Consider the following 27,797-nt stretch of genomic DNA (forward strand, 5'->3'; position numbering starts at 1 on the left):
TATATATCATCTATGGTATGCAATAATTATATGTTTAATAAAACTTCAGTTACTTTTAAGAACATAACTTTGCACAGTGAATCACAGGTTAAAAAACCATTAAATCTGTAAATTTGGGGAATTTGAATGTTTGTATTAGCATTGAATATGTACCAGGCTTTGTAGTAAGGCCAATATTATTCTTTCACTGATTCATCCCACAATGCTAAAGGTAAATACTATTATCACCACTGTGAAAGTGAGAAAACATACAGTTGACAAGAGATTCATATAAATATAAGATATTGATATATTTTGTAAAACTTTATATTTTTATGACTTCCTTATACAATTGACAGAATCTATAAGCCAGACTTTTCCAGAAGCCTAATGCTTGGAGTTATCCCATTTTTCTACTTCATGCACAGAGGATTGTCCTGTTTTCTCTGTAAAACAAGGGAAGAGTTAATCTGCTTAAATTGGTATAGGAAGAAAAATGGAGGATAATTCTGACTGTTCAAGATGGCCACTATAGAGAAAAGGAAAAAAGAGTGTACTCTGAAATCCTGGAAAGTTGTCCCAGCCATATTGGGTAGCTAGTTGTAGTTAAAGAATGTGAGTTACAGGGGTAGGATTTTGAGATGTTTTTTTAAGGCAGTCCTTAAAATCCTCTGTTATCCCAGGAGAACTTAATAAATGAGATGGAATAATCTGAGTGAGCAATGCTAGAAACGGAAAGATTTTATTTTTGTCTGGAATATGAGTAAGATTCTGGAAGAGGAGACCCCCTCCCGGAGCAGTATAGATTGGATGAACATGACATTGCATCTCATGTCCTTTTGGCTAATTTGGATCAGTGCCCAAGGCAACTAACAGATTGATCTGGAGCTGAATTTCATTGATAACTTAACGGGTTCATAAATGGTAGCCTGTGCTGTGTGAAGGTACAGAAACTACATCCACACTCACTGAGGAGGCCCCCAGTTGACTCGGAGGGCGGGCTTCCCTTTCAGGTTGTCTTCTCTGCTTCTATTTTGCGTGTATTGTGAAAGTTCCTTTCTATCTTGTAAAAGGCAGGCTTGCAGCAACATATGAATCTCCCTTTTCTAAATGTGTACCCAGAAGTTTCCCTGGCAACCATGTCAGATTTCCACTCAGCCCTCCCCTCCTGTCATGAAGTGTAACTGATGCCTCTATAGCACTGTACTTTTAACGTCTCCTTGCCCCTGCAGGCTCCCTAATACTGCCTGCAACTTCCTGGATATTAGAAAACAGATCCCCTTTTTAAAAATAATCACATGAAAAAGAACAAGACACAAACTGCATACGCAGCATAATTACAGGTCAGAGTCTTATATATAGAAAACAAAAAGAACATCCAAATGTTAACTGTAATTATCTCCCTGGTGGAAGTTTAGATTTTTCCTTCGTTTTTTTGTTTGTTAGTTTCATACATTTTGGTGAATAAATATTTATGTTCATAATTAAAAATTAAGCAATTTTAAGTAAAAAAAATCATCATAGAGGATTTCTTTATATGTACAAGGAAATATTGTTGCACTGCATTTAAGTAGCACAAGGGAATTGTAGTAATTCATCTGTCTTTCCTCATTTGCCTTCAACACAGAAAGATGGTGTTAAAGTTCCAATGTTACTCAGTAAATTCAAGGACAGTTAAAAAGTGAAGAGTATTTAAATTTGTTCCTAGGGAGTAATTTACAGTTTCACTAAATTTAGAGCAGGCGATTTTAAGTGGAATCAGTAAATTTTAAGATTGTTAGAGAAATAGTGTGTCATTTAATTCAATTATATTAGTAGAACCTTTAGCTTTTCAGATTAACATTTGGAATGAAAGATTTTAACATTAACCTATCTACTCCAGGGAACAAGATATTAGCAGCTACATTTTTTTTGAATTAAACGTAATATTCAAAAGAGATGCATTTAAACACATCTGCCATATTTTCATTTTTCCTCTATCTTTTCAGGTGGTATATGATGAAGTCACAGAGCTCCAAGGACATGTCTTAATGCTTATTGTGAAGAGCAAAACTGTATTTGTAGGAGCAATTAACATCCAACTCTGCAGTGTCCCACTCAATGAAGAAAAATGGTATCCCCTAGGAAACAGTATAATCTGACCATTGCTATGAAAATATGCATTATTCATTAACTACGTATAATTTTTCCACTTATAGGTTTCTCTGTCACATAAGCAGGACATCTTTAGTGTCAAATATAGCATAGGGTATTAAGGACATTAGAAAAAAAAAGAAACCACAATCAATCTTTTTGAGTTGTTTTTTCTCCATTTGCATTTTCCTTGTTTTCTTAGAATCTTCTCTCCTTAAATGGAGTGCTTATTGTGTGATATAATAAAACTAATTAATTTTAATATATAGTTTAAATCAAACATATTTTCATATTTTGTCTTGTTTGCCCAAGGTCAAAAGCAATACTTGTGTTTTTCAAGAAATACTATCAAATCAATAAATCTTATCAATTAATTCAAGAGTTAAGTTTATGAGATTTTTTACATTAAATTAAATATATATACATATCCACTCTCAATCATTTTCATTGAGAGAATTGGTAAGCTCTAGGAAAGTTATATATTCTTTTGGAAAACCATAATATAAATGCCTAAATTCTTAAGTACAATTGTTGAAGAAACTCCTTTGTTCAGCAGTTCTCACTCTCTTCAATACCAATAATACATTGTCATTGGATTCCTCCCACTCAGAAGAGTAGTCACATTTTCAACTTCATTATACCCAAACCCAAGATCTCCAACTTTGAAACTCTCCCCTCTCATCAAAACCTTTTATCTTTACACATGAAGCAGTTTCCTTATTTCTGAACCTACCTTCCTAGTCACCATGACCTGAGTAAATAATCCTACAGAGTTCCATCTGCAAAGTAGGTTATGACCAAAGGCACTGTGCCATTTCCTCAAGAGAATCAAGTGGGATATATGTTTTAAGTCCCTGTCATTCAAATATTGAAAAAAAAATTAAAAATCTTTGCTTATTTAAGGTTTTGCTGTGTATGGATAAAAAAGAAATTTAAACTAGTTTATTTGGTCATCTGCCTAACCATATATACACAAAAATATCTGTTCATTGAAAAATATTTCAGTTTCTGACCCAGGCCAATGTGATGCAAGTCCACAAAGCCCTTAATGCTTCTTGAAAATCTTTCTGTGTGTTCCTACGTCATTCACTCTCCCTTTCTGCTAGACAGTAATTATACACCCTCCACTCACCTGAAACCTCAGCACCTCTTCTCTTAATCCTCACTCTCAGCTGATGATTTTGTTTCCTACTTCACTTAGAAATTAGGATCAAAGAAAACCTCCCAGACTTTCATTATTACTGCATCTACTCACATGAGCATATTCCATGCTTCACCTCCCTACTAAATACCAGAGAACTAACTACCCATGCTCTTACCCCAAACCAGTAGCTCAACTTGTCCATTTGACCCCATCTCCTCTGACTCACTCAAAAATACTACTATTGGAATTCCCTTCTACTAAATCATTGTTTCTTTACTCTCTATTAGATACAGCCTGCAACCATGATGTTATTTATCCTAGAATACTTCTCATTTCCCCACTTCCTCTAAATGTTGATCCATTGTTCTGCTCTTTTGTGCAGCAAAATTCATCAAAATGATTTCCTCTACAATCTCCAGTTTCCCTTCTCTAATTTTCTCTCAAAACTACTACAAGCAGATGTTTGTCCCAATACTTCAACAGAACCACTTCTGTCAAAGTCACTGTAAACCTCCATGTAGCTAAACCCAAAGGCCAATTTCAATCCTAATCTGATTTTAGCTATCAATGATATTTACCACAATCAATACCTTTATCTTCCTCAATATATCTTTTCCACTTGGTTTTTTTGGACACCGATATCCTCCTGTGCTTTCCCCTTCACAGTCTTCTGTGAAAAAGTCCCTCTTCTCCAACATTGGGTGTCCCAGGTCTCATTTGTTGGTCCTCTTCTCCATCGAGTTTCACCCCTTAGTGGTCTTACCTGTTCTCAAGGTTTTAAATATCCATATGCCAGTGGGTTCCCCGTTGTGTAACTCCAGCACAGAATCCCTCCTAAATTCCAGATTGACTATCCAGTTACCTATGTAATATCCCATATTCAGTATTTCCAAAACTATACTCCTGACCTTTCTTCCAAACCTGTTTTATCCATAGCCTTTTCCTTCTTAGCTGTTAGCAAATCCATCCTTGCTATTAAAAATAAATAAATAAATAAATATCTCAAACCCATCCTTAATCTCTCTCTCTGTGTGTGTATCTATATAAATATAGGTATGTTTGCATATACTTATGCATATGCACTCAGATCCATCAGGAACTCCCATTGGTTCTACTTTCAAAATATATCCCTAACACAATAACCACTCATCACTTTCTTCCTGCTGCCTCTCTGGTTCAACTTATGGCTATCATCTTTGTCCTGGATTACTACAATTGCCTTCTAAACAGTTTCTATGTTTACCCTGCCCCCATTAGAGTCTATTCTCAACATAGCAACCAGAATGATCATGCCATTTTTCTGCTCAAGACTCTGCAAGGGCTTCTAATCTCAAAGTAAAAGCCAAGCCTTTAAAATAACCTAAAAGCCCTATGTGATCTGACCTCCCATCAGCAATCCCTCTGATTGTGACTCTTATTATATCTTTCTGTGCTCACAACACTCATGCAACATTGGCCTTCTTTCTATCCCCTGAGCACTCCAGGCATGGCTCATCCTTGAGATCTTTGATCAACCAGGAACTTCTTCCCAAAATGTGCTTTTGTCCCATATATCCACTTTCCATTGCGCTCAAGTGTCTCCAACATCAGACCATTCTGTATGATGCTGCCATCTGAACTGTCCCCAGACACACACCAGATCCTTCCTACTCAGCTTCATTTTTTTGTTTTTTTTATGCACTTGTCACCTTTGAGCATTCTATGTATTTACTTCTTTGGTTTGCTTTTCATTTACATTTTGTCTTCCTTCAGTAGACAAGAACTCCTAAGACTACAGAGGATTTGTTCCCTGACAGTATAGCCTCAGATACAAGAAAGAGGAGTCCTTGCCCTGATGCCTGTCTATGGATAATCCTGCCTCCTCCAGTTTTGACTCTTTGTCACATGCAGAGCTCTCACTCTAAACCACGGTCAAGAGATGAGGATCCCAGAATTCATGGTCCCAACAGCCATTGCAGTCTTTCTCTCTGGGTCCACTCACCTGAAATCAGACTGCACTGCCTGTGAGAGCAATGGGAGGCTCTAGGGGTGATTGAAGGAAACAAAGGATGTGGGTGCAGCTTGAACATGTCCACAAACATGCACATGAGGCTGCCCAAGGAACATGAGGAAGCCAGGGAGCCAGGGGCAGGAAGAAAAAGTAGAGCATACTAGAAGGTTCAGAACTGGGACCAGCCCTTTTTATTCTACTGTGGATAATCCAGCATGGATTTCCAAAGAATCTAAGAATTTAGTATTGAAACCTATCTTCCAGGTGTTTATGAAGGTATATTTCTTGTAAGTGGAGACTAAAACATTGTATTTAACAGCTTGTTAGTTTTTTCCCTATAGCATCTAAATTAAGGCAGATGGTGTGTGGGTGTTATAGATTGAATCTCCAATATTCTTATGCTGAATTCTGACCCTCAGAAGGTGACATTAGAAACAGGGTGACATTAGAAACAGGGTCTTGGCAGACTTAATGAGTTAAGCGTAGGTCATATGGAGCACAGTGAGCCCAATCCAATATGACTAGTATTCTTATAAAGGGGGAGATTCAAATGCAGACCTGTACACAGGGAGAATGCCACATCAGCACAAAGGTAGAGATGGGGATGATACATCTACAAGCCACAGAAAGCCAAAGGTTTCCAGCAAACCACCTGAAACTAGAAGACAATCATCAGCCAGACTGTCCCTCACATCTTTCAGAAGAAAACAACCCATCTAGTAAAAGTCTCCAAAACTGCGAGAAAAAAACAAATCTATTGTTTAACCTACTCGATTTATAATGCATTGTTATAGCTAACTAATACATTGAGTCATCATTATTGTCTTGTTCCAGCCCCATAAATATCTGGCATATTGGGGTGTTTGTGTGTGTGTAATACCTAAACAAGTGATTGACACACAAGTGACAAGAAAAGCAAGATCCCTAATCTTAACTCACATTCAAACAATGTTCTAAATTTACTAGATTATGTTCCTTTGTGTGTGTGTGTGTGTGTGCTATTTTGAAGTGACTGTACAGTAACAAAGGAAGATAAGAACAAACTCGAATATCCATACACTTTAGTCACCTCAACAAAACAGTGTCAAGTAGGCTCCAAGTTTTATAGTTAAAGAAACTCTGATGGCTAGAGTTCAGAGATTCAAACCAAGGTTTCAATCATAAGAGGAAAGTTAGTTTTATTAATATTTAAATTAAAAATAATGGGGAGTCTTTATATTAAGAAAATATGCTGTTTTCATTGGCTGAGGCAGAGAAGTAAGTGCATGAGATTATTACATGTCCTAAACTGAGAAAGAAATTTAACAGGCTGCTAGTCCTAGCTCTGAAATTCCTGAGAATCAAGAAGAAACTAAAGTAGTCTGAAAAAGAACTCTATTTCTTACTATCAGAATATGGGTAATGAAAGAAGAAAATAAAATAGAAGATGTCAAACTGAATATTGAGATATGTATCTCCTTGAAAGAAACGCTGAAATCTTAAAAAAAAAAAAAAAAGACTAAGCCAATATGAAGGAGAGACAGAAGCAAAGGGCCAGAGAGAGAACTATAAAGTTAAAAAAGGAACCTCAAGTGCAACTTCTCTTAAGAAGGGTAATAGAAAATGGCAATGGGTTTTAGTTGTCTCCAGTTCAGGAAGACTGGTACCTAAAAATTCTATCAGTTCAAAAGAGTCAAAACCTGGCAGAGAGACATAATGATTTCCCAAAGAGACTTAGAATCACATATTTTCTCAATGATCCCTCTTAAAGTACCAGCATTTGTAAGAACAGTTAAATCACTTCCCCTTCAAAACTGGGACATATCTTCCAAGTGGTTGAAAAAAAATGTCTGACCATATTTGAGAGAAAAATCTCAGGAAGAATGATATAAAAGAACCCAAAGAATTATTGGGTAAGTTCCAAAGGAATAAAAATATTGCTAAGGGGTGCTCCAATGAAATGTGTTTGGGAAATTCATAGAACTGGTACATTAGGTAAAAATGAAAGAAAGAGAGGACTTAAATAATTTCTTTTTTCCTGCAGTGATGGAGATATATCCAGGGCCTTGTGCATGCTAGGCAAGCGCTCTATCACTGAGATATATCCCCAGCCCAAGAGAATACTTTAGAAAGGGAAATCAGACCAGTTGATTGCAGATCCATAATTGATCCAGATCAGATGTTGGTATGAAAGGAAGACTGTAAGGTGAGACTGTCCTACTTAAAAGGATCAAGATGTTCAGGACTTATTTGAATAGGGAATATGTCACAGACTTCATCTCTCTCAATATGGAACATACTCAAGATAAAACTTTGAAAGTAGAATATTAGAATAAGAACCTCAATGTGGAACATACTCAAGATAAAATTTTGAGAATAGAATATTAGAATAAGAACAAACATCTAAGTCAGAAAGTGAAGTAAAGGGGGAAAAGGCACTCAGCTCCAGGAAATAATGTTATGGCTATGTGAGTCACAAAAGTTCAGGAGAATAATAGAAGAAGCTGAGCCAAAGTTATAAACCCAGCTGAACCTATCTGAAAAGTATATGGAAACAATAAAAATGAAAAAAATAACAGCAGTTTTCTTACATCTTCTGCAAAGAACTATAACTAAAGTAAACACTATACAAGACTTGTGAAATTGGGCTGGGGTTGTAGCTCAGTGGTAGAGGGCTTGCCTCGCATGTGGAAGGCACTGGGTTTGATCCTTAGAACCCCATAAAAACAAAATAAAGATATTGTGTCCATCTACAACTAAAAATATATTTTTAAAAAAGACTTGTGAAATTAAAGGCTGAAAGTGTTCTGGAGATCATAGACCATGTGTCAAAAATATTAAGCACCAGACTTTTACTCATCAGAAACATCAACTGCAGCTCCAGGGAAAGAATTCTGATGCCAGTGATCTTCCAGCTGAAATAATGTAGTGATGAGATAGGAAAGCATACTCTGGGCCACAGAAGCCAACCAAAAGGTTTCTCAGTGGCCAAAGCTGGGGCGAGTTGGGCAAATAGTATTAGATTATAGCCCAAAGTATAAAATAGTTATTAAGATAGTTATCTATGAGTTCATATTGCTATAAATAAATAAATAAATAATATGAGAGAAAGAAGCAAATTCCCATGCAAAAGAATCCCAACAAATTTATATAGATATTCTGCTCTCTGGAGGGTATTACATAACTACCCCCTCCTTGTGTTGTATGAGTTATATATAGTGACTTTCTCCCAAAAAGTATGACTTGGAAAGGGAGATGATAAACTTTACAGTAGAGGAAGCTGACATCCATCAGGTAATGAATATTGACAGCAAAATTAAAAAGTCATGTATGCAGTATGTACTCTAGATATGGTGGAAATGGCATGTTGCCTCTAAGGTCTTCTTTCCAAAAATTAAATAGCCCTAGTCCAAAGAAAATCATCATAGTTGACAAATCCAAATGAAGGATGCACTACCAAAAATTTGATTAGAATTTCTGAAAACTCTTAACATCCAAAAACAAAGAATGTTGAATAAATTTTAAAAGCCAAGAGGAGCTTCAGGAGACAGAACTACAAGACATAACGTGGTATACTGGATAGAATCCTAAAATAGAAAAACTAAGCAAATTTGAATTAAGTATGGACTTTAATGAATAGTAGCATATTATTATTGATTCTTTCATTCTGACAAATACACTGTGGTAATGTAAGATGCTAATAATAGTGGAAGAGGGTGATATAAGCAACAATGGTAGAGCTGGGAAGTCCAAAGTTCCATCTTTCCACAAATAGCAAATATACTTGCAAAACCTGGCAGAGTCAACAGTATCACTGTGGAAATCAGTCAAATTTTATAGCAAAAAATGTGAATGCTTAGACAAGAAAGACATTTAAGTTTTGGTAAAAGAGATTTGTAGCATTTAGCGTACCCTGGCCCCAACCCTTGCTTTTCCAGCTTAGCTTTTTCCAACAGTCCTGAAGACAATAGCCTGATTTCTTGATATAAGTTCTTACATGGGAAGAAGCAGAATAGATCTTATTCTGACCTCAAAGAAATTGTGGATTTTCATTACCTTAAGTACATGTATGAAGACACGAATGGTGTGACTCTACTTTGTGTACAACCAGAGATGCGAAAAATTGTGCTCTATCTATGTAATATGAATTGTAATGCATTCTGCTGTCATATATAACAAATTAAAATTTAAAAAAAGAAATTATGGGGTTTTTTAAATTTTGTCTTGGTTAATGTACCTTGAAGAACCAACTCAAAGAGTTTGTCTTTATTTTGCCTAACTCAGAATTCTCCCAGTGCTGAAATAACGACACAAGAATAATTTATTAAAAACATTTAAAAGCAAGTATATTAGTCACTTGTGCTCAGGAAAAGGAATAACAGTTGTGATACACAACATACTAACTAAAAGGCCAGAGAGGAAAGGCTAGGGAATGAGATGTTTTGGACAATAAGGGCTTTGAAATTTTTCCATAAATCATTAGGAATCAAGACAACCACATAAGTGCCCTAGGCTGGGATCACACTAAGATAAATAAATAAATATGAGACATACAAATAACAACAAAATATGGCCCATATACAGGGGAAATGAAATTAATGCCATGGCAGAAGGCTATCCATAAGATTTACTAAGCACAGACTCAATGAACTTTTTAAATACATCAAAAGAGCTGAAAAATAACATGTATGGAGACTTTTAAAAAAACTATTACAATGATATTTCACCAAATATGTAACATCAACAAAGAATTGCTATAAAATAATTAAATAAAAATTATAATAACTGAAATGAAAACTTTACAGAGGGGTTAAGCAGACTTGAGTTGACAGAAGGAAGAATTAGTGAACGTAAAAAATGATTCAGAATTACCTGATCTGAGGAACAGATAGATAAAAGAATGATGAGAAATGAATAGATCCTGAGGGACTTATGAGATATTATCAAGCATACTTATATATACATATTGGGAATCCCAGAAGATGGGACAGAGTGAGAGCACTCAGTAAACTCTAAGTGGAATAAACTCAAAAAGAGCCACATTGAACATATTACAATCAAATTGTCAAAATCAAAAGACAATTATGAAAGCAACAGGAAAGAGGTGACTCATCATGCACAAGGGAGTCTCGATAAGATTAACAGCTGATTTCTTATCATAAAACCATGGAAGCCAGAAAGCAGTAATGTGATATACTCAAAATGCTGAAAAAGCTGTCAACCAAGAATTCTATATCTGAAAAAAAAAAATTAAACTGTAGAGCAAATTCAGACTCTCTCAAAAACTTAGAGTTCATTGCTTGCTAGTAAATACATCCTATAGGAAATGAAGGGAGTCCTTCAGGTTGAAAGAAAAGCAAACTAGATTAATTTGAAATCACATGGAGTAAAAAGGAAAGCCAATAGATTTAAATACATAAGTAAATATGAAAGTCACTGTTTGACAGAATTGATTGTTATTTCCCTCCCAGACAACAATTATACTGTCTGTCCAATGTAACTGTTTTGGAGACTTGGAATCTATTGATGGCTTTCAAATTCCAAAAGAGGGTTTGGACAGTAAATTGTGGTTAATTTCTGTCACTTTTGGTTCTTGGCAGCAGTTATGCATCCTCATCCTCCAGTCCCTTGGTAGGCAGCTGTGCATGTATTCCTGAAGTAACTTGCACACAGCTTGCAGGAACTATCATGGGAAATAAGGATACTATCCATCAAATATCAGTCTGTGTTCAGACGTATGATTGCTGATTTGATCTCAAGGGTAAAAACAGAGAAGTAGGCAGCTATTATTGCAAGTCCTTCCCCTTGCCAACTGAAGTGAGGTCCAGGGGATTTCAAAGACCAACACCTTCCTCTCCCACCTTTATTTTTATCCATTTCCCCTACTAGGAATCAAACATTAAAGACTACGGCATTCAAAAGTAACCATGTGTACAAAGAAAATTAGAATGTCACTGTACATGTCCAGGGAAATACATAGACTCTTAAAAGGTCTTCAGTTTATATTTCACATTGGCCCTTGGCACAGAAACAGCTTGTAGAAATCAAATGAAATGATTTGGAATGTAAATGAAAATAGCCAACATTAGGGAAGGGAGAGATTCTTATTTCCAGAGACACTGCTATTAGATTAAAATATTTAGCTTCCAACAACAACAAAAGCAATAACAAATCACAAGATATACAATAAATAGAAGAGAATATACCATTCAAAGGAAAACAACAAGTCAACAGAAACCATTCCTGAAAAAGACCTCACAGCAAAGCAACTGTCTTAAAGATGCTCAAAGAGCTAAAGGCATGTAGTGAAAGTCAATGAAACAATATATTACCAAAATGGAAACATCAATAAATAGATTTTTTAAAAGAAACCAAAAATAAATTCTGGAGCTGAAAAGTAAAATAACTGAAGTCAAAAATTCACTAGAAGAATTAAAAGGCAGACTTCAGCAGGCAGAAGAAAGAATACGTGAACATGAAGAAGGAATAATGGAAATGACCAAACTTGAAGAATTAAAAAAAAAAAGACTGAAGAAAAGTTAACAGTGTAAGGAACCTATAAGGTACCATAGAGCAAACCAGCAGATGCATATTGTGAGTCCCATGAGAAGGAACAGATGGGGTAGGAGAATTATTTGAAAAATAGTGTCCAAAGTTTCCCCAAAATGTGCTAAAATTCACATTAGTGTGTTATAGTTTAAATATCAAGTGTCCCTAAAAAGTTACTGCGTGAACCAATGCAAGACAGCTTATATGTGAAAAAAAAATGGGTTATGAGAGCTTTAACCTAATCATTGTATTAATCCTCTCATTGGTATTAACTGGGTGCTAACTGTAGGAAGGTAGTTGTAGCTGAAGAGAGTGGGTTATTGGGATCATGCCTTTGGGAGATATATTTAGTCTGTAGTGAAGGGAGTGCCTCTCTCTCTCTCTCTCTCTCTCTCTCTCTCTCTCTCTCTCTCTCTCTCTCTTTCTGGTGTGATGTTCCCAACTACTTTCCTCTGCCACACACTTCCACCCTGATGTCTTGCCTCATCTCAGGCCTCAAGGAATGCAGTAGGCTGTCAATGGACTAAGACCTCTGAAACTATCAGCCCCAAAATAAACTTTTCCTCTTCTAAAACAGTTCTTGCCAGGTCTTTTGGTCACAGCAGCACAAAAGCTAACTAAAACAATAAGTATCTAAGAAGCTCAACAACTGAACTCAAAGATAGCCACACCAAGGCATTGTGTTCAAACTATCAAAAGCCAAAAATAGAGAATCTTGAAAGTAGCAAGGGAAAAGCAATAAATTAAATAAAAGACCCTTGGTTACTTTTCTTTTAGCATTTTAAATGTATAATCCTACTATCAATTAAGAACCCTATATCCAGCAAAACTGAGAAAACAAGAGAAATTAAGACATTCTCCAATAAGCAAAAAAAAAAAAAATGTTTATGACCCTTCCTTAAAAAAAAAAGCTAAAGGGAGTTCTATTGACTGGAATGAAAGACACTAGACCTGTATGAAGAAATAAAGATTATAGTAAAGGTAAATAAATGGGCAATTATAATAGCTAGTATTATTGTAACTTTGGTTTGTAACTACACGTTTCATTTTCTTCATAATTTAAGAAGCTAATTAAAAATAAAGTATTAGTTTATGTAGTTGGACCCACGATGCATAAAGATATACATCAACAACTGGAAAGGGTGTGGACTTAGCTGTAAAAGAAGAGAATTTTTGTGTTATTAAAGTTAAGCTATAAAATCTAATTACAGCTTTACAATTTTAAATGTAATCCCCAGGGTAATCACAAAAAAATAGTCATAGAATATGCCAACATTAATTAAAATAAACTTCGTAAAATACTAATTGTATGTACGTGTCGGTGAATATACCATGTACAAAGATGAAATCTGTGATAATAACAGCACTGAATAGAAAGATGAAGATTCATTAGATCAAAGATTGGTGTATTATTAAAAGTAAATTGATGTTAATTTGAAGTAGGTCATTATAAATTAAAACATTAATTGTAATCTCCAGATAAGCCATTAAGAAAGTAGGTAAAAATTATGTACTGAAAGAAAGAACACAGGAATCAAAAGGTTACATACACTACAATATATCTACCAAATTAAAAAGAAATAAATAATGGAGGAATTGAGGATATGAGAGATGTGATCTGTAGAAAACAAAAAGGAAGTTGGCAGGAGAAAGTTCCTCCATGGCTATAATTATGCTAAATATAAATGGATTAAATTCTCCAATTAAGGTGGAGTTGGAAGAATGCATAAAAAACATTACCCAATTATATACTATCTACAGGAAATTTTCTAGATTCAAAAACACAAATAGGTTTAAAGTGAAAGAATGAAAAAAAAATAAATTTATTTAAAGAGTAACCAAAAGAGCATATCAGGCAAAATGGACTTTTTGGACAATTGTTACAAGAGACACAAAAGAAATCATCTATTTTATATATCAAAGAATAAATTGATTAACAAAATATAACAGTTCTAAACATATAAATGGAGCCAAAAAATACAGAGCAAAAATTGACAGAACTGAAGGAGAAATAGCATCTCAACAACATTTGAAGATTTCAGTGTCTCACTTTCAATAAAAAAAAATAGAATTAGACAAAATACAAACAAGGAAAAAGAATACGTAAGCAGCACTATAAACCAAGCAGAACTACAGTTATATAGAGAAAACTTAATGAGACAACAACAAGGTACAAACTCTTCTTAAGGACACATGGACAAATCTTCAGAATAGAGCACCTGTGAGGTCATGAATAGTAATATAAACTGGGTATGTAATATACGAAAAGTCCACATACTAAATTTGCAATTTCTTCTTTAAATATAAAACTGTTATAAAATTGAACATTTATTTTTAAATCATTCCTCAGGAAGCAGAAGCAGAGAATGTAGTAATGGTAGCCCAGACCTAAAAACACCTGTTCTTGATGATGGTGCAGTCTACACTCTCACATAGTTCACTCTCAATGGCTAACAAGGGGAGGGATTTCCAAAAAAACTGAGTACAAGTCAAGAATGAAAGATATTTCAATACACTGGGGACCCAGATAAGGTCTCACCAGAAGGGCTGACACCATTATAAATTTCTAATCATTGAAGTCAGAAATAATTCAAATATGTAAAAAAAAAATGGATTTTTTACCACATAGAGATATTACAGTGTATGACTCTGCTTAGAGATATGATTGTAGACCCTTTTAATTAAACAGTAGGGGGAGAAACTTTCCACCAAGGAGCAATGGCCATCAACTTTTATAGATTGATAGGCAGTTAGTGCAGTTGAAATTCAGATGACTCACATCTATCTACTATCATTTAAGTACCTTGAGTCACTGTTATGATCTTTAGCAACACTAAATGCTATATTTGAGAATATAATTTTAGTTAACTACTCTAGAGGCTTCCTTTTTAAAACCTTTGACTTTTTTTCTTTTACCTACTTGAGTGCCTTTCTTAGTGAACCCCCATGTTTAGCAACTCCTGTAGTGAGAAAGGGGAAAGAAATTAACATTTATTGAAAACCTAATGTGTATAAGGCACTGTTCTTTAGCCATCATATATTATTTAATCATCACAAAAATTTTTCAAAATAAGCAATGGTATCTTTATTTTGAAAATAAAATGAATAGCTATGATGTCCTAATAAAAGCAGAAAGAAATAATTTTTTAAAATGAGATCCCAAAAAAGTTAAGAAATGCCCTTGGGTCCTTTAGTTAAACTCAGTTCTGGTTTAACTGACAAACATGCAATCTTCACCACACTATGGTTGCCTTTGAGACAGGGAATTCTGCCCATGGCTCTAGCTGATTGTCTTTGGAGTGAACAGAACAGAGTGAACCAGTAGGATGGTGAGCAGGGAACCATACCTCCTTGATCAAACATCTTTGAATCCTGAGGAAGAAAAACAGATAGGAGCAAAGATTTTCACCTGCCATTTACTTTTGGGGTAGAGTATCTAATAATCAGATTTCCAATGTATTCAATATTAATTTCCACTTAACATATCTGATAATTATGTTGAGAGTCTCTTTTATTCAGTCTCCATTTGTATTATCATAACTTCTTTGTGTCTCCCAGGAACTAACAGTACAATTTAAAAGAAATAATTTCAATAATAGTCTTTAAAATATATTAAAGACATTGTTTCTTAAAAAGAAACATATCAAATTTTATAACATATTTGTATTCATCAGGAACATGCCTTCTGATAATAATTATTTGAAAAGTTGAAGAATCTAAGAATATATTTTTGCCATTTTCCCAGTTTAAAAATATTATCCAAAGTACAGATATGAAGACATGAATTGGTATGAATATATTATGTATACAACCAGAGATATGAAAAATTGTGCTCTATATGTAATAAGAGTTGTAATGCATTCTGTCATATATAAATAAAAAAATTTAAAATTTACCAAATTCTTATTCTGATTCAAATGAAGAACATTTTTGAAAGGAAAATCTTTCCCATCTATTGAAAACCAGATGAAACCCAACCTACATTCATTTTGCATCAAAATTATTCATGTAGGATAGGAACAGAAAGTATCACTGTCCTGCCTGTCATTTATCACTGAAGTGCCAGATCTGCCACTCAACAGCTTCTTGCCCTCTTCAAAGAGACCATGGCTATTGGACCAACATCCTTCTACATACTGAAGATCAAATCTGCATCCTGAGGAAGCCCACAGATCATAGTGCAACTCATCTCCCTAAACAAAATGCTGCTCATCTCCAAAAAAAACTCACTTCCAGCCCAACAAGGATACTATTTATTACTTTCTAGGTGAAAGTGCTTATTATGGTTTGGATAAGAGGTATCCTCCAAAAGCTTCTGCGTTAGGGTAGGAATATTCAGAGGTGAAATTATTAAATTATGATAGTAGTAGTATTAACCTGATCTATCCTTTCTAGCTTGCACAGACTGACTAGGTGATAACTGTAAGCAGGTAGGGAGTGGCTAGAGGTAGGTTACTGAAATCATGCCCTGGAAGGGTTCATCTCCACTGCCACCCTTTCCCCTCTCTCTCTGCTTCCTGGTCACAGAGCAGTGCTCCTCCACCACACTCTCCTGCCATGAAGTTCTGCCTCACTTTGTGCCAAGAGCAATGCGATTGGCTCACTATGAACTGAACCTTTGAAACCATGAGCCAAAATAAGCTTTTCCTCCTTTAAGTTGTTCTTGTCAGGTATTTTGATCTCAGCATAAAAAGCTGACTAACACAGTGCCTACACCCCAAAACCATATTTATTGCTCAAGAGTGTTACTGGCTAACTCTCATTTCAGGCTTGTCCAGCTCTGATGCATTGTCTGACCTTTCATCCGAATAATACACAAGTGCAAAAGGAGTTCACAACAGCCAAAACTTCTGATTGATCTTTTTTATATTTTCAATTATAAATGTAAGCAGAAACAAAAGAAATTAGTTGATGTTTGAGAAAAATAATGAACAAGAGAGAAGCTCCAGGTGGGTAATCAGAGTAACTTCTCCCACTGGGAAAAAGCTAATGTAAAAATATTAACAGGAATTATTAGTATTATTAATAATTATTATTACTATGATTATGATGATAACAATAGCTAATACTTATATGGCACTCATGTCTCATGCACTGCTCCAAATTCTTAACATATAATTTTATCTTTGTAATAATAATTATTCTCTTGATTCTTCTAATGAGAAAACTGAACAACAACAAAAAAAAATAGTGGAGTAATTTTCTCAAGTTTCCATAGCTAGTGTGCAATGAAAGATATAAAGCTGGGTAATTAAGACCCAGAATCCATCTTTTTTATCTACTGGGCTATATTTCCTTTCAATTATTCATGTGGTCACTTTGCATCCTTACTAAATGGTAAACTTTTAATTTAGCCTTTATTATAAATTGGTAAAGTATAATTATCCTTATATTTTCATCTAATTTATATTCTCAGTGATATTCTAAAAATATTGTTTTATTCAGCTTAGATAACAAAATACTGCAGAATGGGTGGCCTACATTAGAGAAATTAATTCTTCACAGCTCTGGAAGCTGGAAAGTCCAAGTTAGGTGCCACCAATCCTCTTGTCAACAATAACCCTTCTTCCTGGCTTGCAGACAGCTGTCTTCACACTGAACCTCACATGGCAAAAACAGGAAGATCTAGTGTCCCTTCCTTTTCATGTAATGATCTTAATCCTATAATAGGAGTTTTAACCTTGTGACTTCATCTAACCCTAATTACTTCCCAGAGACCCCACCTGCTAATGCCATTCCATTGGGGGTCAGAGATTAAAAGCTGAGTGCAGGGATACTTGGTGAGACACATTTAGTACATAACAGATATCAGCTCTTTAAGTAGAAATGCACAGCCTTGAAACAAAATCAGTATAAAATGTTTTTTTAAATGACTATTTTTAAAAGAGCTACTCCACCCGATTGCTATATTTTTCCACAGTTGTGAAAATGACATATGCACATGAGCACTCACATACACAAATGTACGATGCCAAGAATCAAATTACTGATTTAGATGTATCAGTTGTCAGTGTTAGAGAGAGCTAGGAGGGAATTTGAATGTTATCTATCTAGTTTAGCAAGCTCATTTTTAGAAGGGAGTGAATAAACCATGAGAGGTGACAACCCAAGATAACTTCAACATACTACCTGGAGAACATTTTTAACTTCTCTATTCTTTATTGTCTTCATTTGTAAAATATTCAGAAATCATTATCAGGGTTAAATTAGTGCAAGGCAAGCAGTTAACACAACGCTTGGAATATAAGTCTTTATGTCACTATTAATATTATCATTGTTATTACTATTACTGTTATCATCACTGGTGATGATAGGTGGAAGTGCATGTTATGGTTTGGATAAGAGGTTTCCCCCAAAAGCTCCTGTGTAAAGGTAGGAATATTCAGAGGTGAAATTATTAAATTATGATACTAGTAGTAGTAACCTGATTATCCATTCTAGCTTCACAGACTGACTAGGTGATAACTGTAGGCAGGTGGGGAGTGGCTAGAGATAGATTACTGAAGTCGTGCCCTGGAAAGGTTCATCTCCTCTACTACTCCTTCCCCTCTCTCTCTGCTTCCTGGTCACAGAGCAGTGCTCCTCCACCACACTCTCCTGCCATGAGGTTCTGCCTCACTTTGGGCCCATTTAAACTGAACAAAATAGATCTTCTGATGCTCCAACATTTATATTGACAGTCCTTCAAATGAACTCTTTTATTTCTTCAAACAAATAAGTTTTCACTTTGTGTTGGGCTGAGGCTCAGACCCTGGGAAACAGATTTGGAATCCCAGCAGGTGAAAGAAGATGCAAGGCATTGTAGACATGCTCTATTCAGAGGTGGCAGCAGCCCCAAGGCTCCCAGTCCAAGCTTCCCGAGTCTTTCCACAGGCCAAACAAAGAAGGCATGTTGCCAACAGGTTACATAAGTGAGCACATGCTCATAAGCAAACGTTTATGACCTTGAGTACATATGCTGAAATAAAGTTCCTGACCTTGGCTACATTCTAAAAACATAGCCACTAGAAGTCTTAGCGAGGGAGTCTATCTATAGTCATCTTGGGTCTTCCCTATAACCCACCCCTTCAGTCCACACAGTTGAAGTCTTCAGCAATGATCCCTTAGTGTAAAGAGCACAGCCCCGCATCCATGGGCCACAACAACCACATAAGCCACAACAATACACAACCAGAAAACAAACCCCATTGCCTAGGATTACTAAAAGCCATTGCCTTAGTTTCATCCCACATTGAAGTAGCAATGAAAGTCTTTCTCAGCCACATTCAATTGTCAAGGATCATAGTCTGGGGTAGTTCAGCAGCAGAACTCACAGGCACTTCAGTGCAGACCAAGCAGGTATTCACTACTCTAGGTTAGGTGTGTGCAAAGTCCATGATGGCATTGGTGAGGACACACCTACTGATGAAAGGACAAACTAGTTAAAGGCACTAAGCAAGGCAAACCATGTCTATCCAGGAGAATGCATGCCAGCTTTGAGTCTTGGAAAAGCACAGTCAACACCTGGGGTGGCTTGCCTGACACAGTAATACCATATTCATACAGCTTGGTCCTCTACTTCGTAGGCTCTGTGTGTGCCAGCATTGAGGAACTCTTAACTGGCCAAAGGGAAATGACAAAAGTGCCCTTTAAAATCCATGTCCCATTTGCAGGACCTGGCCAGATAACATGTATCTGAGGGGGCCATTCACTAGTTACCCATGGTGTCACAAGGAGATCACATTTCAAATTTTTCCCCCATGGGGCTAACAGAGCTATCCAGTGAAGGTAGGGAGCCTGTGTTGTCCAAGGCCATGTCCAATCCACAGTTTGCCCCCCATTCAATCCAGTGGTAGCAGGAAAAAGAACATTCCCTTGCTGCCCAAATCCAAGCTTAAGTACAACATCTTTTGTTGTTACTTGGATCTGTATTGGGGACACTGTGCAGTGCAGCAAAGCCCCCATATGAGCTGGTCCCTCATGAGGGACACTCATTCAGACCTCGTACTAGAACTCAGAAATGCTGTACCCATCCCTTCATAAAATGTGGATTGAGCTCAGTTTTAGGTCTTTATGTAAGCAGGCCATTACATCTCTATTATGCCTGCAGCCTGTGGATGACATGAGACATGCAGCTTCATTGAATCTGTAACTGAGTTGCCCATCACAGCACATCCTGACCTGTGATAACTCTCTAGTGTGAGGGGCTGGATGCACAAGGCCCTTAACACTATCAGGGCCTTGTACTACACTGATTTGCTTGACCACTGGGCCAGGCAAATAAGCTGTATCAACTGCCATCAAGGTAAACATGGTCCCCTCCAACCCTGGTAAAGGAACAATGTAGTCAACCTACCATTATGTCAAGGTGACATGCCCACACATTACCTGATCATCTGTGGCTCCAAAGGATCAAGGATGATGATGCTCCCAAGGGTGAATCACGAGTGCTCCACATCAAAGGCAGACCCCACTGTTTGACTACATTCCACATGATTTTCACACCTGCATGCTGTAGGCAGCAGTGCAACCAAGCTGCCAGGTTGGTGGGAAGTGCCTGTTTCAACCACTGCACCCCAGACAAAACATCTGCTTCATCATTCCCTGGGCCAATCAGGGGAACATGGCCAGTAATATGCCCTGTAGTCACCTGTTCCTGGTGGCTCAGCTCCCAGAGAACTTGGCCCTGACCCATAGCACAGCTGTCAGCATATATCACTCTGGGGGATACTTCATTTGCTATCATCATCTAGACAGTGTGTAGCTCACCTCACCAGCTATTTTTTCTTTTACCAGTGTCAAACTAGTTTGTGTCTGTCTTTGGTTCCACAGCCTCTGCCATCCACACAGGCAGTTGTCCATAGCTGAAGACATCAGTATAACAAACACTGGACAGTATAGGTGCTTTTCCTCCAAGGAATGGCATGTTTCTGGTTTACCTACATAGATAACAGAGTTTAGCATTTCCTAAAGTCTCTTGTCCTGGCCAGCTCCTAGCACACCTAGGCTGTCCTGGCCCATCTAAATGCCTTCATGTCATTGATGGTTTTGCAACCTCTGCTATAAGAAGTGCTAACTTTTTCCCCATTTTTAGGGCACCATGCATAACATCATCCACCCCAAATCTCACACGTGTAACAGTAAAGCAGCCAGGGGCTCTCCTGGCCTCTGTCTAAATTGCTTTCCCAAGCCCACCTACTCCACCTGGCAGATGAAACATGGTGGATTTAGTTACCTGCACTGATCCTGACAGCTGTTCACCAGAGCCATCAGCTGCTGCTTTTTAATTTTCTGCATTACCACTTACCAGGCTTCCAGGTATTGAACCCCTTCCTTCTCCTCTTCTGACTCCATCGCACACCGTAGAAGACAGAGGGGTATTTTCAAAGTATACTGGAGATCCTCCTCCAGTGACCATACTGTGGCTTCCAAAACCTCTCCCTTATCTTGAAATTTCCTGTCCTGGCAGTCTGTCATAAAGCTGCATCAGTTTTTGCTCTTAGAGCTGTAACACCTGTCTCCTGTCTCCATCAGCCATGTGTGTAGCTCCTCAGGCTGTGTCTCTGCTGGGTTCACACCAACACTGCCATCTTTCTCCTTGGTCACAGGCCACACCTGGATTCCACCACTACTTTCATAGTTCACCCCCTGGGTCCATGTTCACCCACAGAACAGTCAGAAAAATTCAACCCACTTGTCACGTTGTCTTCTGAGTGGCACAGTCTGGTAAGTGGGCGCTAAATGCTTGTAAAGCCTTCTCTATGCTCACAAGGAACTGATCCACCATACCCCAATTCTCCACAGAAGTCCATGTTAATTGGACTACGATAAACAAGTGATATGTGCTGCTTAGTGGCCATAGGTCCCCCCCTTTCCCCACCCATCTTCTAGGGTTGAGGTATTTCTCACCTCTGTGAGATTCTACTGACTCACCAATTTGGGGGCTGAGTCTCAGAAACTGGGAAACAGATTTGGGATCCCAGCAGGTGGAAGATGTGAGGCACAGTTGGGATAGCAGACTTGCTTTATTCGGAGGTGGAAGCTAGACTTCCAACTCCAGCTTCCTGAGTCTTTCCATAGGCCTTTTTTTATATGTAGGCCAAACAACGAAGGCCTATTACCAACAGGTTACATAAGTGAACACATGCTCACAAGCAAATGTTTATGATCTTGAGTACATACATTAAATCAGGGTGTTCATAATCTTGGCTGCATACTAAAAACATAGCCTTCCAGAAGCCTAAGTGAAGGAGCCTAACTATACCCATTTGGGGTCTGCCTTATACTTGGGAAAATAATTTAAGTTTCTAGTTAAGTGTATTATGAAGATAAAACTAATGTGTACAAAAGCATTTTTGTAAACTAAGTGCTATACAAAGAAGATATTGTTTGGTTAGGTTTTGTTGTTGTTGTTGGCATTGAATACATAAAAGAGTAGGAGGTTTGGGAAGAAATAAACATGTCAGAAAAATAACATATGACCATGGCATTGTATGCTAAGGGATTGTGTATGAGTCAGTCAGCATAATGAAAGAGGCTTGCCTGAATCTGAGAAGAGCAGAAGTGATGCCCACATTTGAGACCTGTGCCCTCCACTGCAGTAGACACAAGCCAGATGCAGCTACGTAAATTAACTAAAATAGAGAAAAACTAAAAATTCACTTCTTAACTAGCCACAAATGATAAGCAGGCACATGTGGCTAGTGGCTTCCCTTGTAGACAGCTCAGATATGAAACAATCCCGTTACTGAAGACGATTCTATGGGACACCCTAGCTCTAGAGAAATGATGAAGAGAAAGGAGATTTGAATATTGTTTTCAAACTGCAAAAAAACAATCTTAATCCATCCAGACTGTTATAATAAAACACCATAAACAAAGTGCTTATAAACAATGCACATTTAGTTCTGGAGGCTGAGAATTCCAAGATAAAAGTGCAAATTGGGCATCTGGTGCGGACCCATTCCTCATGCACAGACCCTCTCGCTGCATCCTCACGAGATGGAGTGAGCCAACAAGCTCTTTCAGGCCTCTTATTTAAGGGAGCTCTTACGTATTCCATACATAAGAGCTCCACACTCACAGCCTAATCACCTGCGCCTCCAGAAGGCCCCCGTCTCTTAATACCATCACACTGGGGATTAGACTTCAAAGACAAACTTGAAAGAAAGGTAATTATTTTATTTTGTTGCAGATCATGATTTTAACTTTATAGTTTTGGACATTTCCCAGTTTTGTAGAACTAGCATGTATTTCTTCAGAAAACTGTTTTGTTTTGTTGTTGTTTTTGTTTTTTAATGAGAAAATACAGCTGGTACTCATTCTAACTTAATTCTCAGCACCTCTATTACTATTCATTATTAGTCTTCACTGCTCATTTAGCCAAACCTTTTCTGAATTAAGATAAGGGTTAGGCTTTTGATGGATTGTTTCTTTACTTCTACTCATTATGTTATGTGCTAACTCATTTCTCACTAGAACATTTAATGTGTTATCCTCTGATGATGTCAATTTCAATATAGAGTCTAGATAAAGTCAAATAACTCAAAAAAGAAAAAATAGTCTAAACTGGCTGTATAACAACTATCTAAAAATAATTTGTATCATTTACTATACTTTTAACGTTCCATATGGTACAAGCTGATTTCTACTCCCACTATAAATCACACTTGAATGAACATACAAGAAAATCAGAACATTTATTTTCATTCTTTGACATTTTCATTACTGACTCTGACTTTCCTATTGACTAGAAACCAGAAGGGTACCAAACCACATTGAGGAACATGACCACCCCCAGGGGATCTCATCTGGAAGGAAGAAGAGGAATAGATGTCCTAACCTCTTCCATCCCTTTAGTCTCCCAGTGGGCTTCTCCACATGGCCTGACCCAACAGGAAACCAGTGCAGGAATCCCTGGATGTAGCCCATTCAGACCCATCCCTAGGCAGAGAGCAAGGTGCAGCAGGATGGAGAATAGATCTTCATGAGCTAGCAAAAAATGTCTGGCTTAGATGAAACTAATCCACGATGGTTTTCCAGAAGTTTGCTGTAAAGTCTAAACTGTGCGTGAACTGGTCAGAATAAATTAAACTGCAGAAATGTTTGCCAAGATGGTACATATAAGAGAATTCAAAGAAAATTAATTTGGTTGAAATAGAAAAATTTTAGAAATTAGTTTGGAAAGGCATGAAAAACACAGGCTTGAGGAAGAATAGAATGTATTCATGTGTTTAATGGTTAAATTGATTCATATACTGTACCTCAAAAAGATCAAAAAAGGACCCTTTCAAAAGTTTTAAATGTTCTAGATGATTCCAGTGTGCAAATAAGGTTGAGAATTACTTGTCAAGACTGAGGACAAAAATAACTGAGTAACTTAAATAGATCTAAAATGTTGAAGCACAAATCTGTCCTTTGTTTTAAATATCTATAACTTATTAATTTCAGCATAAAACGTGGTACTTGTGAACATGTGTGTGCATGGATGCATGTGTGTTTGTGCATATAGAATAATGTATGCATTTGTGTGTGCAAAAATTAGTTTCAATCAAACTACCAAAGAAGTGAATTAACATTTTTAAAAACTCTAATCAAGAGTTTACATTCCAAAGATGGCTAGTCACAAATATATAGTAAAATGCTTCAAATGTACCTGCCTATGTCTATATAAGGATGTGTCAATTAGCAGAATATGAGAAATATAATTTTCAGGGGTTAAATAAATAGTATTGAGAATGTGTGGGTTGGCTATAAATATCATACAAGCAATTCCATACAAGTTGCCGGCAAACCCAGCATCCCACAGTCTAGAACAGTGCTCTGTGCTCAGTATTCATTCAATCTTATGTTCTCCCACTTAGGGAGGATTCAATCACTTGATCAGATTAGAGGGCTGGCTAATCCTGCTGTTAGAAAACATATCGAACACATTGTCACATTTGAGCAAAGTAAACCCTTCATATATCGTTAATGGAAGTTAGTAGTCAGAATTCTCAAAAGAGAGCTGGAACCATTTATTTTTATGATTTATAGTTCTTCAGCTTTTGAGATTTAATTGAAGTTTATTATACTTCACATATTTAAACTATAATTTGATTAGTTTTGAAATTAAACCATTTTCATAATGTCACCAAGGTAACATTTCATCAATGCCAAAAGTTTCCTTGTGGCTCCTTTTTAATCCATTCCCAATCCCAGTGATTTACTTTCTGTCACTTCAGATTGCATTTTCTATAGTTTTAAATAAATGGAGTTTTTTGTCTACCTTCTGTCATTCATTTTAATGATTTTTGAAATTCATTGATATTAATGCATGTATCAATAATTTATTCCTTTGCTGCATTAAATAGTATTCTATTATATGCATATAACACAATTTATTATCCATTGACCTACTAATGGATATTTGGGTTGTTTCCAGTTTGTGACTATTGTAAATAAAGCTGTTATTGACAGTGTAGGGAAGTTTTATTCTTTCCCTCTGAAAACTTTATAAATAAGGTGACAACAGGCAGATTAACAAAAAATAAAAAATTCATTAATGTACCTAAACACAGAAGCCACACATACACAGAAAGAGTCAAGGAGGGCTGGACAGTTGCAGAGCTAAATGAAGGGCTGTGGTCTGGGCTTCTGGAGAGAAGGGAAGCAGCAACAGGCTTTGGCAGAGGGAGGAGAGGCACTGATTGTCCTTTTATGTAGATAAAGTCTCCCAGATAACAGCCACCTATGGTAATCTGTGTGCAGGACAGATATGAGACCCCCAATTCCTTCTCCCTATGAAAAGATATTTCCAGAAGAAAGGAGAATAACAGATAGAAAAGCCTGTATCTGCTGGCAGTTTAGTTCACTAATGTAGTTTTCCTTTATGGATCTGCATTTCTTCTACAAAAGGGCTGACCTCCAGAACCATTCCTGAGTCTGCAGAGGCCTGCAGATTCTCTGAATAACTAACCTGAAATATGCCAAAGAAATACATTTGGGGTGGGATATTTTGGTCTCCCACAATCATCATGTAAGGGTTTTGTGTGGATATGTGGTTTTGTTTCCCTTGGCTAAGTCTCTAGGAGTGAAATGGCTGAGTCATTTGATAGGTAAATGTTTTAACTTTATAAGAAACTGCCAAACTCTTTGCAAAGTAAGTGTCCCGCTTTACATTCCCACAAGCAGTGTACAAGAGTTCTGTTTGTCCATATCCTTCCCAACATTTAGTATGATCAGTCTTGTTTTATTTTAGTCATTCTAATGAGAACTCCTTGACAGGGATCAGATAGACATGAACAGTGGGAACATGAGGTTAAAGGAATAATTCTATAAACTGGGCCCAATGAGCTGACCCCACATGCTTTCTCTTTCAAAAAAGAAATTTACCTTAAGACCAGTCTGACAAGTAGTCAGGGTATGTACATTATATTCCTCAGCAAACTACCTGTTATACATAGGAGAAATGCAGACCCAAAATTCTGATAACAGCAGCACAGGTTGCCCTGAAGATGGGGAAGACTTTTGTGAACCTTACACAGACCAGAACTGAGAACTCAAAGAGGTAAGAATAATTCCCCCAACCATAAAATCTATAAGAACATGTTCCAATTAGAACTAGCCAACATGGACCAAAGTGACCTTGAGTTGTCATGCACAGTGGAGACTTGAAAGTCTGATGTTGTCCTGCTGTCAATCAAAAGTCAAGAGGTGGACTCTCTGGAAATTTCCTTGGGACCTCCAATGAAACTGGAGGGCACCAGGGTGTACCATCCCTTTCCTCTCTGAGGGGACCCACTCTTTCCCTTGAGAGTGATCCCTTTTCCCTTTACCTATCCCTTCTAATAAACTCATGACTGCTACTCTGAGCAACATATCTGAAGTCTTTCTGACATAGAGGTGAAGGGAGGTGAAGGGATGCTTTGGGGACAGCCTCGTTTTGCAGGAGTCCTCATGCCCTTGGAGTTCTACTTTGCATTCCCCTCATGTTGGTCACCTTTTCATATGTTTACCAGTCATTCACATATTTTCTTGTAGAAAGTGCCTGTTCAAATATTTGGCCCATTTTTCTTAGTGGGTTGTCCTTTAATGTGTATGGTGGTGGTGGTGGTGGTGATGTGTCTATGTGTTTGTGTGTTACAATATTTTTCATATTTTTTAACTTATCTTTTCATTATGATGTATTACAAAAAGCAAAAATTTTTATTTTGATGAAGTCCAATTTACCATTTCTCTTATGTCTCAATCATTAAATGTTCCACAAAACCTTTGCAACCTACCCCAAGGTTACAAAGGTAGTTCATCTGCTTTCCTCTAGAAGTTTCATACTTTTAGGTTTAAGTTTATGATTACTTTTGGGTTGTGTAAGGTAAGTGACAATATTCTTTTCTTTCAGACTAGTCTGGATTAATATTCCTGGTTCTTTAATTTACTATAGACCACAGGAAAATCAGTGTCTCTGGCTCTGGTTCATTAATGCCATGTAATATAGGATTGCAGAAAGGATTATGGTTAATTTATATTTAATACTAGGTGCACATTAGGCCCTGCTAACACTACAGATATAGTGTCTATCACATTAGAAGAGTGACTGTCTTGGGACAAGAATGGGAAAGATAACTGAAGTATATGAATTAAACTGTGCACAAATTGAAGGTAGACAGAGGCACTGATCCCTGAAAATGATAGGTAGTTGAAGCATTTACAACCAACTCCTCACTGTGTGTTAGGCTGGTGTATAAGGACAGGAGACACACAAATGACCAATCTCCTCAAACATTCAAATTCCACTTCAATTCACCCCTTTGGTGTTTGAAATGAAAAATTTCCAAAGTCCTTACAGAACCAAGTTTCACAAACGGCTCATATTTTGTGTTCCAAGAACTCAGAATGCATCTTAGTTCTAAGAGCTAAGAATCCTTTGTTGATAGACAGACTTCCAGAGGATTATTACTTTGAAAGTAATGCAATTTAACAAATGTTTTTGCAGTACCAAGAAAATGAGGGTCTTAAGAATTCTTGAAGAATGGAATCCAGTTCATATATTCCCCAAATAAAACA

The 27,797-nt window shown here is 36.9% G+C and overlaps 1 protein-coding gene across 3 annotated transcripts in view; it reads left to right on the forward strand.

The window, feature by feature from the left end:
* Positions 1–2,902, forward strand: part of Pik3c2g (phosphatidylinositol-4-phosphate 3-kinase catalytic subunit type 2 gamma) — a 385,322-nt gene extending 382,420 nt beyond the window's left edge. For 2 of the 3 annotated variants that reach the window (XM_058576231.1, XM_058576230.1), the window contains one exon: positions 1,968–2,902. In XM_058576231.1, the coding sequence (XP_058432214.1) occupies positions 1,968–2,120 (153 nt within the window). In that variant the 3' untranslated portion in view covers positions 2,121–2,902. The remainder of the gene's footprint in view (positions 1–1,967) is intronic. The other variant, XM_058576232.1, reaches the window with a different exon arrangement.
* Positions 2,903–27,797: the final 24,895 nt, after the last annotated feature.

This window comes from Marmota monax, unplaced genomic scaffold (assembly GCF_021218885.2).
Source record: "Marmota monax isolate L192 unplaced genomic scaffold, Marmota_monax_Labrador192_F-V1.1 WCK01_AAM20220418_F8-fsc00012, whole genome shotgun sequence".
In the NCBI taxonomy this organism is placed as follows: Eukaryota; Metazoa; Chordata; class Mammalia; order Rodentia; family Sciuridae; genus Marmota; species Marmota monax.